Here is a 16293-nt window from a genome sequence, read left to right on the forward strand (position 1 = left end):
TAGTGTGTGGGAGCCAGGTACTTTGCAGCCCTTTTTTGGGGCCCTGTGTGGGAGGGCCGATATATTTATTATATACTGACAACTACTGTACAGTATACAGGGTTAGTCAAAATGCATAGGCCAAACATACATACAATTGTATGTAAGTTTGGCCTATGCAGTTTGTCTAACCCTGTATAATAAATGTTCAATTTTTTTTGTTCAACAATAAGTGTGAATTCTTCTTTATGGAAAAATAAGACATCCCCTGAAAATAAGACCTAGTAGAGATTTTACTGAATTGCTAAATATAAGGCCTCCCCCAAAAGTAAGACCTAGCAAAGCAGTTTCTGTTTGTTTGGAAACTTGCTCCCCCTGGTGACCGGGAGGTGCAGTACAGTCCCTGCTGTATAAGTGGTCCGGGAACTACTGTGGGAGATCGCTACAGTCTCCAGACAGTGTGTGGGAGCCAGGTACTTTGCAGCCCTTTTTTGTGGCCCTGTGTGGGAGGGCCAGTATATTTATTATATACTGACAACTACTGTACAGTCTATATAAATAAAAATGAAATGTTCGCTTGTGGTATTCACAGAACTCAAAAACCACTGGGGCAATTGGCACCAAATTTGGACACGATACACCTAACAACCCAATGTATGTTCTTCACTAAAAAAATGATCTTGTCATTTGGGAGTTGTAGTTGCTGGGATTTATAGTTCACCTACAAACAAAGAGCATTCGGAACCCCACCAACGACAGAACTGGGGCAAACTTGGCACACCGTTCTCCCATGACCAACAGAAAACACTGGAAGGGTTTGGTGGGCAGTGTCCTTTGGTTTTGGAGTTGTAGTTCACCTACATCCAGAGATCACTGTGGACTCAAACAATGATGGATCTGGACCAAACTCTACACGAATACTCAATATGCCCAAATGTGAACACTGGTGGAGTTTGGGGAAAATAAAATCTTGACATTTGGGAGTTGTAGCTGCTGGGATTTATAGTTCGCCTACAATCACAGAGCATTCTGAATCCCACCAACGTTAGAACTGGCCAAAACCTCCCACACAGAACCCCCATGTGGGCCACAGCAACGCGTGGCAGGGAACGTGTAGTATATAATAAATGTTCAATTTTTTTTTGTTCAAAAATAAGTGTGAATTCTTCTTCATGGAAAAATAAGACATCCCCTGAAAATAAGACCTAGCGCATCTTTGGGAGCAAAAAATTAATATAGGACACTGTCGTATTTTTAGGGAAACAGGGTATGTCCAAGCACCATGGCTGAATACAATTGCCATGCATATTCCACAGGATCCAGACTTCATTATTTTGCCACATCTATTATTTGCAAAATATACCAGAGCAAGCAAAATAACTGTGTTTACCAACACTCTTTTACTTGGAAATGTATGGAGATTCCAGAATGCTTCTGATGCTTAGCAAGCTTTATGTTGCAAAATAATGGAAGTGGTGTCTTTAGCCCCAAATCTTAATCCAGAGCAGAGTTTTGGGTGTTTGAGTGACCTCTGTGCTTGTTGCAGGACTTTGTGGCAGAAACCACAACCAGCTCCATTCTGGATATGACAGCTTCTCCTTTGTCCCCACACCGCAGAGCAAAATCGCTGGATAGAAGGTCTACGGAGTCTTCCATGACTGTAAGTCTCTGTGCAAAGGGGATACAAACTGGTGTAGGAGGAATGGGGACATTTCTTCTTTCATAGGAGAGTGCTCCACTCTCTTACTAAAGTTAGTGGATGAGGCAGCGTTTCAGAACTGATATTGTGATTGCATACTATTTGCTTTGCTGTGATTGTATACTATTTGGGAATTTGAGTCTAATGTTATAGGTAAAGGTAAAGGTAGTCCCCTGACATTAAGTCCAGTCATGTCTGACTCTGGGGTGTGGTGCTCATCTCCATTCTAAGCCGAAGAGCCAGCGTTGTCCGTAGACACCTCCAAGGTCATGTGGCTGGCATGACTGCATGGAGTTATAGTAGGCATTGAAATAGAATGGGGATCTCATAATTGGCAGTGCAGGTAGAAATGCCCTGCTTTATAAATGTCTCTCTTCAGCCTGAAAGCCACCTTGTTACAAGAGTTTTTTGTCCGTAGAGAAGAAGTAGACAGAGGCCGGGATCTCTGCATGGATGTTGCGTGCCCCACTATTACCTGATGCCCAGCCCTGTTTAGAAAACTAGTTTGTCTAGTCTTTGTTGAACAAACCTTCCCCCTTTCCAGCTCTAAGAACCATTTCATTCCCATCCAGACTGGTTCACTCTGCTTTTTGTGGCCAAAAGTTGCAGATGAGTGCTGGTTGTGTGCCTCTTATGTGTTGTTCTTGGTTTGAAAACAAGGTAATGCCTTGGTCTTTGCACTTCCGTAAGAAATATTTAACCAGCAATGGATTTTCCTATATAAAGGGGAAGGGTTTTCATACTGGGTTGTTGTAGGTTTTTTCGGGCTATATGGCCATGGTCTAGAGGCATTCTCTCCTGACGTTTCGCCTGCATCTATGGCAAGCATCCTGAGAGTTAATGAGGTCTAGGAAAAAGGGTTTATATATCTGTGGAATGACCAGGGTGGGACAAAGAACTCTTGTCTGCTGGAGCTTGTTGTTGTTCATTCGTTCAGTCGTCTCCGACTCTTCGTGACCTCATGGACCAGCCCACGCCAGAGCTCCCTGCCGGCCGTCTCCACCCCCAGCTCCTTCAAGGTCAGTCCAGTCACTTCAAGGATGCCATCCATCCATCTTGCCCTTGGTCGGCCCCTCTTCCTTTTGCCTTCCACTTTCCCCAGCATTTGATTGCCTGGAGCAATCTTTTGTTGAGAGGTAATCCTTATTTGTCCTTATTTGTTTCCTGTCTGTTGTTGTGCTGTTCTAATTTTAGAGTTTTTAATACTAGTAGCTAAAAAACTCTAAAAAAACCTCTAAAAAACTCCAAAAACTCTAAAATTAGAACAGCACAACAACAGAGAGGAAACAAACAAGGACATCTAATCACCTCTCAACAAAAGATTGCTCCAGGCACAGTCAGGCCATTATATGCTAATCAAGGTGGTCAGTTGAAACATTCACACCTAGCTCCAGCAGGTCTCACCCTTTGTCTCACCCTGGTCATTCCACAGATATATAAACCCTTTTGCCCCCATATAATGGCCTGACAGTGCCTAGAGCAAACTTTTGTTGAGAGGTGATTAGGCATCCTTGTTTGTTTCCTCTCTGTTGTTGTGCTGTTGTAATTTTAGAGTTTTTTTAAATACTGGTAGCCAGGTTTTGTTCATTTTCATGGTTTCCTCCTTTCTGTTGAAATTGTCCACATGCTTCTTGTGGATTTCAATGGCTTCTCTGTGTAGCCTGACATGGTGGTTGTGAGAGTGGTCCATCATTTTTGTGCTCTCAAATAAAATGCTGTGTCCAGGTTGGTTCATCAGGTGCTCTGCTATGGCTGACTTCTCTGGTTGGAGTAGTCTGCAGTGCCTTTTATGTTCCTTGATTCATGTTTGGGCAATGCTGGGTTTGGTGGTCCCTATGTAGACTTGTCCACAGCTGCATGGTACACGGTAGACTCCGGCAGAAGCGAGAGGATACCAGAGCAAGCAAAATAACTGTGTTTACCAATACTCTTTACAAACAAGGACATCTAATCACCTCTCAACAAAAGTTTGCTCTAGGCACTGTCAGGCCATTATATGCTAATCAAGGTGGTCAGTTGAAACATTCACACCTAGCTCCAGCAGACAGGAGTCCTTTGGCTCACCCTGGTCATTCCACAGATACAGTGTGGGACAAAGGATAATCAAGGTGGTCAGTTGAAACATTCACACCTAGCTCCAGCAGACAAGAGTCCTTTGTCTCACCCTGGTCATTCCACAGATACAGGGTAGGACAAAGGATAATCAAGGTGGTCAGTTGAAACATTCACACCTAGCTCCAGCAGACAAGAGTCCTTTGTCTCATCCTGGTCATTCCACAGATACAGGGTAGGACAAAGGATAATCAAGGTGGTCAGTTGAAACATTCACACCTAGCTCCAGCAGACAAGAGTCCTTTGTCTCACCCTGGTCATTCCACAGATACAGGGTAGGACAAAGGATAATCAAGGTGGTCAGTTGAAACATTCACACCTAGCTCCAGCAGACAAGAGTCCTTTGTCTCACCCTGGTCATTCCACAGATACAGGGTAGGACAAAGGATAATCAAGGTGGTCAGTTGAAACATTCACACCTAGCTCCAGCAGACAAGAGTCCTTTGTCTCACCCTGGTCATTCCACAGATACAGGGTAGGACAAAGGATAATCAAGGTGGTCAGTTGAAACATTCACACCTAGCTCCAGCAGACAAGAGTCCTTTGTCTCATCCTGGTCATTCCACAGATACAGGGTAGGACAAAGGATAATCAAGGTGGTCAGTTGAAACATTCACACCTAGCTCCAGCAGACAAGAGTCCTTTGTCTCACCCTGGTCATTCCACAGATACAGGGTAGGACAAAGGATAATCAAGGTGGTCAGTTGAAACATTCACACCTAGCTCCAGCAGACAAGAGTCCTTTGTCTCACCCTGGTCATTCCACAGATACAGGGTAGGACAAAGGATAATCAAGGTGGTCAGTTGAAACATTCACACCTAGCTCCAGCAGACAAGAGTCCTTTGTCTCACCCTGGTCATTCCACAGATACAGGGTAGGACAAAGGATAATCAAGGTGGTCAGTTGAAACATTCACACCTAGCTCCAGCAGACAAGAGTCCTTTGTCTCACCCTGGTCATTCCACAGATACAGGGTAGGACAAAGGATAATCAAGGTGGTCAGTTGAAACATTCACACCTAGCTCCAGCAGACAAGAGTCCTTTGTCTCATCCTGGTCATTCCACAGATACAGGGTAGGACAAAGGATAATCAAGGTGGTCAGTTGAAACATTCACACCTAGCTCCAGCAGACAAGAGTCCTTTGTCTCACCCTGGTCATTCCACAGACACAGGGTGGGACAAAGGATAATCAAGGTGGTCAGTTGAAACATTCACACCTAGCTCCAGCAGACAAGAGTCCTTTGTCTCACCCTGGTCATTCCACAGATACAGGGTAGGACAAAGGATAATCAAGGTGGTCAGTTGAAACATTCACACCTAGCTCCAGCAGACAAGAGTCCTTTGTCTCATCCTGGTCATTCCACAGATACAGGGTAGGACAAAGGATAATCAAGGTGGTCAGTTGAAACATTCACACCTAGCTCCAGCAGACAAGAGTCCTTTGTCTCACCCTGGTCATTCCACAGATACAGGGTAGGACAAAGGATAATCAAGGTGGTCAGTTGAAACATTCACACCTATCTCCAGCAGACAAGAGTCCTTTGTCTCACCCTGGTCATTCCACAGATACAGGGTAGGACAAAGGATAATCAAGGTGGTCAGTTGAAACATTCACACCTAGCTCCAGCAGACAAGAGTCCTTTGTCTCATCCTGGTCATTCCACAGATACAGGGTAGGACAAAGGATAATCAAGGTGGTCAGTTGAAACATTCACACCTAGCTCCAGCAGACAAGAGTCCTTTGTCTCACCCTGGTCATTCCACAGACACAGGGTGGGACAAAGGATAATCAAGGTGGTCAGTTGAAACATTCACACCTAGCTCCAGCAGACAAGAGTCCTTTGTCTCACCCTGGTCATTCCACAGATACAGGGTAGGACAAAGGATAATCAAGGTGGTCAGTTGAAACATTCACACCTAGCTCCAGCAGACAAGAGTCCTTTGTCTCACCCTGGTCATTCCACAGATACAGTGTGGGACAAAGGATAATCAAGGTGGTCAGTTGAAACATTCACACCTAGCTCCAGCAGACAAGAGTCCTTTGTCTCACCCTGGTCATTCCACAGATACAGGGTAGGACAAAGGATAATCAAGGTGGTCAGTTGAAACATTCACACCTAGCTCCAGCAGACAAGAGTCCTTTGTCTCACCCTGGTCATTCCACAGATACAGGGTAGGACAAAGGATAATCAAGGTGGTCAGTTGAAACATTCACACCTAGCTCCAGCAGACAAGAGTCCTTTGTCTCATCCTGGTCATTCCACAGATACAGGGTAGGACAAAGGATAATCAAGGTGGTCAGTTGAAACATTCACACCTAGCTCCAGCAGACAAGAGTCCTTTGTCTCACCCTGGTCATTCCACAGATACAGGGTAGGACAAAGGATAATCAAGGTGGTCAGTTGAAACATTCACACCTAGCTCCAGCAGACAAGAGTCCTTTGTCTCACCCTGGTCATTCCACAGATACAGGGTAGGACAAAGGATAATCAAGGTGGTCAGTTGAAACATTCACACCTAGCTCCAGCAGACAAGAGTCCTTTGTCTCACCCTGGTCATTCCACAGATACAGGGTAGGACAAAGGATAATCAAGGTGGTCAGTTGAAACATTCACACCTAGCTCCAGCAGACAAGAGTCCTTTGTCTCACCCTGGTCATTCCACAGATACAGGGTGGGACAAAGGATAATCAAGGTGGTCAGTTGAAACATTCACACCTATCTCCAGCAGACAAGAGTCCTTTGTCTCACCCTGGTCATTCCACAGATATATAACCCTTTTTCCCAGTTCCAACAGACCTCACTACCTCTGAGGATGCTTGCCATAGATGCAGGCGAAACGTCAGGAGAGAATGCCTCTAGACCATGGCCATATAGCCCGAAAAAACCTACAACAACCCAGTGATTCCGGCCATGAAAGCCTTCGACAATACATTGAACATCTCTACGGGTTTCATACTGTTTCTCAAGGAGTTAAGTGTGCTACAGTCAGCAAGGAAGCCCTACTGGTTGCTTCGGTTTTATGAACTTTTTTGGCCTTTCTGTCCATCTCTCTGCATTTTTCTCTCCCATCTCAAGATTGCTCTGAAGACTGGGTTGGCTTTATCAGAGTGGGACGTTCACCAGCAGGCGAGTCTTTCCCTGCTTGTTGCACAAGATTGCACTTTTGTCATTCCACAATGCATGTGGCCTTTTCACATGGATGTCCGACACACAGAATGGAGTGGGAAAGGTTCATAGCTTTCCTCCTACACTCTTCTCTTCCTTGTCTGTTCTGCATCTGTTTGTCTGAACCGCACTCCACAGATGTGGGTCTCACAAGTATCTAAGAACTCAGTGAGTTGTTTTAGTAACTGAATTATTCAGTAGCAAAAGAAGAGGGGATGGTCGTAAGAAAGAGATTTAGCTCAGTTGCAGATCTCGTGTTTTGCATGTGAAAGATCCCAGGTGCAATCCCCAGCACTTAGAATACAAGAGAATGACTTTATTTGTCATTGTGCTATTTCACAATGAAATTACATGCCCTTCTTTGCACACATCACAAAACAACTCATCCATCCCTCCACACCTCCACCACCACCACACAACCCCCAATACCACATCAATGTGAAACCACAGAGTTCAACATAGCCATAGTTCTAGAATAAAAACAATCCTTCAGTCTAACGAAATGCAAAGATACAGAATGGGGGACAATGCCTGGCTTGAGAGCAGTATGTGTGAAAAAGATCTTGGAGTCCTTGTGGACAACAAGTTAAACATGAGCCAACAATGTGATGTGGCGGCAAAAACAGCCAATGGGACTTTGGCCTGCATCAATAGGAGCATAGTGTCTAGATCTAGGGAAGTCATGCTACCCCTCTATTCTGCTTTGGTTAGACCACACCTGGAATATTGCATCCAATTCTGGGCACCACAGTTCAAGAGAGATATTGACAAGGTGGAATGTGTCCAGAGGAGGGCGACTAAAATGATCAAGGGTCTGGAGAACAAGCCCTATGAGGAGCGGCTTAAGGAGCTGGGCATGTTTAGCCTGAAGAAGAGAAGGCTGAGAGGAGATATGATGGCCATGTATAAATATGTGAGAGGAAGCCACAGGGAGGAGGGAGCAAGCTTGTTTTCTGCTTCCCTGGAGACTAGGACGCGGAACAATAGCTTCAAACTACAAGAGAGGAGATTCCATCTGAACACGAGGAAGAACTTCCTGACTGTGAGAGCCGTTCAGCAGTGGAACTCTCTGCCCCGGAGTGTGGTGGAGGCTCCTTCTTTGGAAGCTTTTAAACAGAGGCTGGATGGCCATCTGTCGGGTGATTTGAATGCAGTATTCCTGCTTCTTGGCAGAATGGGGTTGGACTGGATGGCCCATGAGGTCTCTTCCAACTCTTTGATTCTATGATTCTATTTGTCCTTGTCTTTGTCACCCTATACAGTCTGCCAGATGGCAATAATTTTTTTTAAAAAAAGAATATGCCAGGTGAGATGGATCCCTAAGAATGCTATGAGCTTTCTTAAGGCAGTGGGAATTATAAAGTTCTTCCAACAAAGGGAAAGAGCAGCCAGTGATTTCCTGTGCAGAAGTGGTGACTCTTTGGAGCATCTTCCTATCTGTCACTGTGCAGCTACCAAACCATGTACAGATGCAGTAGGTTAGGACACTCTCTATCGCACAATGGTAGAAAGTCACTAGCAGCTTTTCATTCAGTTAGGGGTTCCTTAGGAATCTCAGGTAGTAGTCTCTGTTGGTCCCTCTTAACATGGGTGCCCCAGGTGAGATCCTCCTTCACAGTGACACCCAGGAACTTACAACTGACCACCTGCTCCACTTGGTCTCCATTTATGAATAAGAGCTGAATTCTTGGTCACTTTTTCCTATAATATACCATGAGCTCCTTGGTCTTTTTGATGTTAAGAACCAGATTATTCTCCCTGCACCACGAGAGCAGCTGATCCACCTCATCCCAATAGGCAGGTTCATCCACCTCAGAGATAAGTCCCACCACAGTTGTGTCATCTGTGAATTTGGTACTGATATTGCTATGGTGGACGAGGGTAGTCATATGTGTTCAAAGTGAAAAGCGGAGGACTCAACACACAGCCCTGTGGCATCCCAGTGTTGAGAGTGAGAGCTGATGAGGTATGATGACCTAATATAACTTTCTGGTAACGTCCAGACAAGAAGTCCATAATCCAGGAACAGATTGAATATCTCATCTTCATCTCATCTTTAATTACTTATTAATCGCCCTCCATCCGAGATGCTCCAGGCGATTTACACTGCGGAAATTACACAGGATAAAACACATACAAATATTAAAATATTAATATGATAACCTAAGATCCAAGAGTTTAGATAACAGTCTAATAGAGTCTGGCATAAATGTGTTGACCGTATCTATAGACCAGACCTACTCATCTGGTGGTTGGTGGACTAGTGCTGCCCCATGGCTTATCAGATGCTGTTCCTTGCAGTTTTCAGAAGGAAAAAGATGCAGTGCATGAAGTATGGGCACAAATACAGCATGTCAGGAGAACAGCTGATGTAGGCAGTTGTGTGCCAAGTGGGCCACTATTAGGCAGCTTCCTATTCCTTTCTTAGAGCATCTTTAGTTCAGTCAAGGCTTTTGTCAACAATAACATCCTCCAAAATAGAGTTAGCTGTTACTCTGTTACCAATGTACATTTGGTAGTTCCTCCAATCTCTAATGCAAGGGATATGTAGACTTTCTTACTGTGGCTACTTTTGGAGACAGTGGCGGGTCCCTAAACGCCTACCTGCGTGACCGCATCACTGTGTACGAACAAACGCGATCTCTTCGATCATCTGGAGAGGCCCTCCTCACACTCCCACCTCCATCTCAAGCGTGATTGGTGGGGACGAGGGACAGGACCTTCTCGGTGGTGGCCCCTTGACTCTGGAACTCACTCCCCAGGGACATCAGACATGCCCCAACTCTGGCAGTCTTTAGGAGGAGCCTGAAAACGTGGTTGTTCCAGTGTGCCTTCCCAGAATAAGGAAACTCCCAGCAATATGTCCCTAAACGCACTTTATTCGTGATCTAGGATTGTCTGCACGCTCTACTCCTCTCCAAAATTTCTATCCTGGTTATATGTCACCTGGTCACGCCCAGCATTATTTTTTTTAAATTTTAATTAGTACATTTGGCCCTGCCATGGGTTTTTAAATGTCTTGTGTTATTGTTAATGCTTATTGCTATTTTCTGTTTATGAGTTTTATTTATTGTTTGTATTACTGTTGCTATTGTTTTTAATGTTGTGTTGTGGGCTCGGCCTCATGTAAGCCGCACCGAGTCCCTTGGGGAGATGATAGCGGGGTACAAATAAAGTTTTATTATTATTTATTATCTTAGGCACTTGAAGAAGGCATTGTAGACCACTTAGCACTAGTATTTGGGTCCCTCCTTGCCTAGAAATTGTGGAATTAGTACTTCCAAGCAAGTTGTGCATGCATGGATGTAACTTCAATTGTTGTGGCTTGGCCACCCCACCACGCAGCTTGAATGCCCAACAGAACACATACCACCAAAAGGAATTGTGCTAAAGTGAAACGTGAATGGGAGCGCATTTGTATGGCAGGAGCATCTGGAACTGATTCATAGGAGAAGGAAAGCTTTGTGGCTGTGTAAGGGGCATCCTCATTGCATGGAAAAGAAAGAGCAGCTTTAACTATAGCTGTCAGACATGAGATGCCAAGGTTTATCCTGTTTGAGCTGCAGGGGCCGCCAGAGTCACCCTTTCCTTCTGTGCCATAATCCTTCCCAATCTGCAGGCAACTTTTCTTACACAGGGATGGCCTCTTTGCATCCGGTGGATCTATCCCACATGATCATATTACTGGATCTCAGGGGTAGGAGGCTTTCTATTTCTGTGGCTGTTAGGTATCTGTAACATTTTTAAGGAGAGGTTGGTGCTGAAAGGCAGAAGTAGCTCTTCCACTTCTCGGCTTGCTCCAGTATCAAGAACATCATCAGATCTCCTTTGTCCCAAATCAGACACCCTTTTCTCCTTGCTCTGAGATCCAGAACAATGTCAGCATGGAAGATTTTACAGCGGCAAATCATCACCTGTCCAATGATGGTAGGAAGGATATTGTTGATTTGCAGGAGTTACTCAGAAGGGAAGCCAAAATGATCAACTAATTGGAGCATCTTCATGCTGAAGGAAAGCTTAAACACAGGTGGGACTTGCCAGGAGGGTTTAGAAATAGTCATGGCATCAAGAAAAAGGATTCCTACACACCAGTTCATAGCAGCAGAACTTGGAGTTACGCTGCACAGTTGCTTTAGGACTAGGTTCAGGACAGAGGAAATTTTGCTTGGACATTGAGGCATTGCCTGCAGCATCCAGCTATTTTATTTGTCGTGTCAGGGCAACCAGTCAATTGTATTACATTTCTAACAGAATAAAACAAACAAACAGACAAAATACAAAATTTGCGAGTTTGGTAGTTGATTAAATGTACTTTGACCAGTATCTGGCCACTTGGAGTGCTTCTGGTGTTGCTGCAAGGAGGTCCTCCATTGTGCTTGTGGCAGGGCTCAAGGTGCATTGCAGCAGGTGGTCAGTGGTTGGCTCCTCTCCACACTCGCATGTCGTGGATTCCACTTTGTAGCCCCATTTCTTAGGATTGGCTCTGCATCTTGTGGTGCCAGAGCGCAGTCTGTTCAGCGCCTTCCAAGTCGCCTAGTTATCTGTGTGCCCAGGGAGGAGTCTCTCATTTGGTATCAGCCATTGATTGAGGTTCTGGGTTTGAGCCTGCCACTTTTGGACTTTCGCTTGCTGAGGTGTTTCCAGCGAGTGTCTCTGTAGATCTTAGAAAACTGTTTCTTGATTTAAGTCATTGACGTGCTGGTTGATACCCAAACAAGGGATGGACTGGAGATGTCTCTGCCTTGGTCCTTTCACTATTGGCTGCTGCTTCTCGGCAGATGTCAGGTGGTGCGATACCAACTAGGCAGTGTAATTTCTCCAGTGGTGTAGGGTGCAGACACCCCGTGATAATGCGGCATGTCTCATTAAGAGCCACATCCACTGTTTTAGCGTGGTGAGATGTGTTCCACACTGGGCATGCAGACTCAGCAGCAGAGTAGCATAGCGCAAGGGCAGATGTCTTCACTGTGTCTGGTTGTGATCCCCAGGTTGTGCCAGCCAGCTTTCGTATGATATTGTTTCTAGCATCCACTTTTTGCTTGATGTTCAGGCAGTGCTTCAGAGTGACTCCCGGGTATTTGGGTGCGCCGCAATGCTCCAGTGGGATTCCTTCCCAGGTGATCCTCAGAGCTCGGGATGCTTGTCTGTTCTTAAGGTGAAAGGCACATGTCTGTGTTTTAGATGGATTAGGGATCAGCTGGTTTTCCTTGTAATAGGCAGTAAGAGCACCTAGAGCTTCGGAGAGGTTGCGGTTACGATGCACAATTGCTTTAGGACTGGGTTCAGGACAGAGGAAATTTTGCTTGGACAGTAAGACATTTCCTGCAGCATTCAGCTGAACTCTGTGGAATATTGGTTGAACAGCCTTTCAATCTGATGAGAAGAGGCTCTTGTTTTGATACTCTTCCTTCAAATTTCAGCAGAGTAGATACTTCAGGGATGAGCAGGTTTGCCAGGGGATTGCACTGACCTGTGACTGCTACCTTTATTTCATCTGAGTGGGCTTATGTGCAGTTGTACTTTGAAAATGTCACACGTGCAGTCAAACCACTGAGCCTTCTGGGTGGATTTTCACAATGGCCAGGCCAGTGTTTCTTGCTCACTTTTTAATCAAACCTTCCACCATGTGTAATGGTGGGAAAAAGTTTTGTTTGCTACCAGATTTTGCAGCTTTTTAAAGTCACAACTCATCCTCAGCTTCCGTAGTACTGCTTCCGAAGAAACTTGACTATTCAAAGCTTGTTAGATGCTATCCTCTCTCTCTCACACACACTCACATAGCCAAGTATCGAGCGTATTTTCAGGCCTCGTAAATAGGAGATCTTTTAGTAGCTTGAATCCCACTGTCCATGTGACTTCCACCTGCCAACTATGCCCAGCAGAGTTTATAAATAAAAGCAAAAGAATTGACGCACAAGACCTTGAAGACTTCATGAATCGGTAGATGAAAAGGGACCTGCATGGATAAGGTAGGCCTGCATGGAGATAGAATCATAGAATCAAAGAGTTGGAAGAGACCTCATGGGCCATCCAGTCCAACCCCATTCTGCCAAGAAGCAGGAATATTGCATTCAAATCACCCCTGACAGATGGCCATCTAGCCTCTGTTTAAAAGCTTCTAAAGAAGGAGCCTCCACCACACTCCGGGGCAGAGAGTTCCACTGCTGAACGGTTCTCACAGTCAGGAAGGTCTTCCTCATGTTGAGATGGAATCTCCTCTCTTGTAGTTTGAAGCCATTGTTCCATTGCGTCCTAGTCTCCAAGGAAGCAGAAAACAAGCTTGCTCCCTCCTCCCTGTGGCTTCCTCTCACATATTTATCCATGGCTATCATATCTCCTCTCAGCCTTCTCTTCTTCAGGCTAAACATGCCCAGCTCCTTAAGCCGCTCCTCATAGGGCTTGTTCTCCAGACCCTTCATCATTTTAGTCGCCCTCCTCTGGACACATTCCAGCTTGTCAATATCTCTCTTGAATTGTGGTGCCCAGAATTGGACACAATATTCCAGGTGTGGTCTAACCAAAGCAGAATAGAGGGGTAGCATGACTTCCTTAGATCTAGACACTATGCTCCTATTGATGCAGGTCAAAATCCCATTGGCTTTTTTTGCCGCCACATCACATTGTTGGCTCATGTTTAACTTGTTGTCCATGAGGACTCCAAGATCTTTTTCACACGTACTGATCCTTGCAGACCAACTGAACAGAAGAGACAGCATCTGATATGAAAACATAGGACTGACTCCCAACACCTTCATATTTTTTTCTTACTCTGTATGATTTTTTCAACCTCTTTTGCCTGATGAAGAAGCCTGTAGAATTTCAAAAGCTTGCATGATATATACTTTGTGCATTTCAATTGGCCAATAAAGGGTGATGCTACTCGGAGGATTTGGGAGGGCTTTCAAACACCTTGAGAGACATCATATCCTAATATGGAGCTTATAGCATCCTTCCCTGTAGCTCAAATCACTTTGTTTATTATTTTATTTATTTATTTATTTACAGCATTTATATTCCGCCCTTCTCACCCCGCAGGGGACTCAGGGCGGATTACAGTGTACACATATATGGCAAACATTCAATGCCAATTTTCGATATACAAACATATACAGACCTACACAGAGGCTATTTAACTTTTTCTGGCCACCAGGGGAGCTGGCGCTTTCATCGTCCATCTGCGACGCTGATGAAGCACTTCCGCATTCCCCGCATGCTTCCCCGCTGGAATGCTTCGCTGGAGTCTTCTTTATGACCTCATAAATCCGTTAATTTTAGCCTCCCCACAGTTTAAGGTGGTACCTTATTTTCCTACTTGACAGATGCAACTGTTTTTCGGGTTGTAAAGGTGGACAACAGGCTACACAATTGGTTGGAAGCCCACTCCAACCCAGGCTGGCTTCGAACTCATGACCTTTTGGTCAGAGTGATCTTAATGCAGCTGACACTCAGCCAGCTGCGCCACAATCCCGGTTTAGTAATGTTCTGTTTTGACTGCCAAGTTCTCATTGAGATGTTAATGACAGATATTGTCTCACTGGTAACATAAGAAGAGCCACGCTTCCCTTCTTCAAAGGCTAGAACTTGATTTGAAACAAATAGTCTAAGTTATACACATTTCAGAGACTAGCATTCAAATCTGGGTTGAAACACAAACATGTAGATACTTCTCCATTTTCAGTGCATCCCAGATCTGGTTTAGCTCCATTATGTTGAATTATGTTCAGCATAATTTCTAAATGTATTTTAATGAAACTTACTGGAGATAACATTATGTGCAATTCCTGCCTTTTGTCCTTGCAATGTCAAGATTAAAGAAATTGTCATGATGAGTTGACGAAGAACCTTAAGTGGAGGGGATTAATTGTTCTCGGGCCTTGGATGAAAACGTGGTGAGATTTCTGTAGTCACAGGGGAAGGGTGACCACCAACCACACGGTTATGGAAAAGAAGTGAATTTGTCACAAATCTATGGATACAGACTGTTTGCATTTTCTTTCAAAGCTACTCTTGCATCTTGGGAATGATCCTGGACTCATCGCTGAGCCTGGAACCCCAGGTCTCGGCGGTGGTCAGGGGAGCTTTTGCACAATTAACACTTGTGTGTCAGCTGCGCCCGTACCTTGGGAAGTCTGACTTGGCCACGGTCGTTCACGCTGTGGTTACATCCCGTTTAGACTACTGCAACGCTCTCTACATGGGGTTGCCTCTGAAGACTGCCCGGAAGCTCCAACTAGTCCAACAAGTGGCAGCCAGATTACTAACAGGAGCGGGATACAGGGAGCATATTACTTCTCTGTTGCACCAGCTCCACTGGCTGCCAATTAGCTTCTGAGCACAATTCAAAGTGCTGGTGTTAACCTATGAATCCCTAAACAACTCCGGCCCAGTTTACCTGTCCGAACGGATTCTCCCCTATGAACCATCAAGGTTGTTAAGATCTTCTGGAGGGGCCCTGCTCTCGGTCCCACCACCTTTGCAAGTGCGTCTGGTGGGGACGAGGGACAGGGCCTTCTCGGTGGTGGCCCCTCGACTCTGGAACTCTCTCCCATTGGAGATTAGAACTGCCCCTTCTCTCCTGACTTTTAGAAAACAGGTGAAAACCTGGCTCTGGAAACTGGCATTTGACGAGTGAGTCAATAACTCGTGACTACATGGACGGATGGTGATGAACTATGATTTTATTTTGACGACTTGGCCAATGTAATTATATCACTGTATTTTAGTATTTTAATGTTTTAGTGTATTATGGGATGTGATGTTTTTAAATGATTGTCTGTGTTATTGTTGTTGTGAACTGTCCTGAGTCCCTCTGCGGAGGTGAGAAGACCGGTATATAAAAGTTCTAAATAAATACTCCACACATAAATTGAGTTTCAGGATCATAGGATCTCTGTGGATTTTGTCTATATATTGCCCTTCTGTGATGAAGATGGTTTTGAACACAATATAGTTTTAATTATTTCTATAAAAAATCAGCTAGTTTTTCTGATATAGAATATAATATAATGTTAAAACTTTATTTATAGACAGCCCTCTCTCCCCAGGAGAGCACATTTTCAAGAGGGTTTTTTTGATGGAGAGGGGGTGGGGGCTGTTTCAATGTCTTTAGGATGGGAGTTCCAGAGACCGGGAGCAATCACGGAGAAGGCCCCCTCTCTCATTCCCACGAACCATGTTTGTGATGGGATGAGACCGATAGCAGGACCTCCTCCGCAGACTGTAGCGCATGAGATGGCTTGTTATAGGGAGATGCGATTAGACAAATAGCCTGGACATGAACTGCTTAGAGCTTTATAGGTAATGACCAACACTTTGTATTTAGTGGGTTGTTGTA

At 44.9% G+C, this 16293-nt stretch overlaps 1 protein-coding gene across 6 annotated transcripts in view; it reads left to right on the forward strand.

Annotated features, from left to right (window-relative positions):
• The window catches only part of LOC132782131 (myosin phosphatase Rho-interacting protein), a 208197-nt gene that overhangs the window by 142866 nt on the left and 49038 nt on the right, over positions 1 to 16293 (forward strand). For 5 of the 6 annotated variants that reach the window (XM_067461785.1, XM_067461784.1, XM_067461787.1 and 2 more), the window contains exon 9: positions 1526 to 1639. In XM_067461785.1, coding sequence (XP_067317886.1) covers positions 1526 to 1639 — 114 coding nt within the window. Of the gene's footprint in view, positions 1 to 1525; positions 1640 to 6869; positions 6921 to 16293 lie in introns of all 6 variants that reach the window. The other variant, XM_067461786.1, reaches the window with a different exon arrangement.

This window comes from Anolis sagrei, chromosome Y, assembly GCF_037176765.1.
Source record: "Anolis sagrei isolate rAnoSag1 chromosome Y, rAnoSag1.mat, whole genome shotgun sequence".
NCBI classification, from domain to species: Eukaryota; Metazoa; Chordata; class Lepidosauria; order Squamata; family Dactyloidae; genus Anolis; species Anolis sagrei.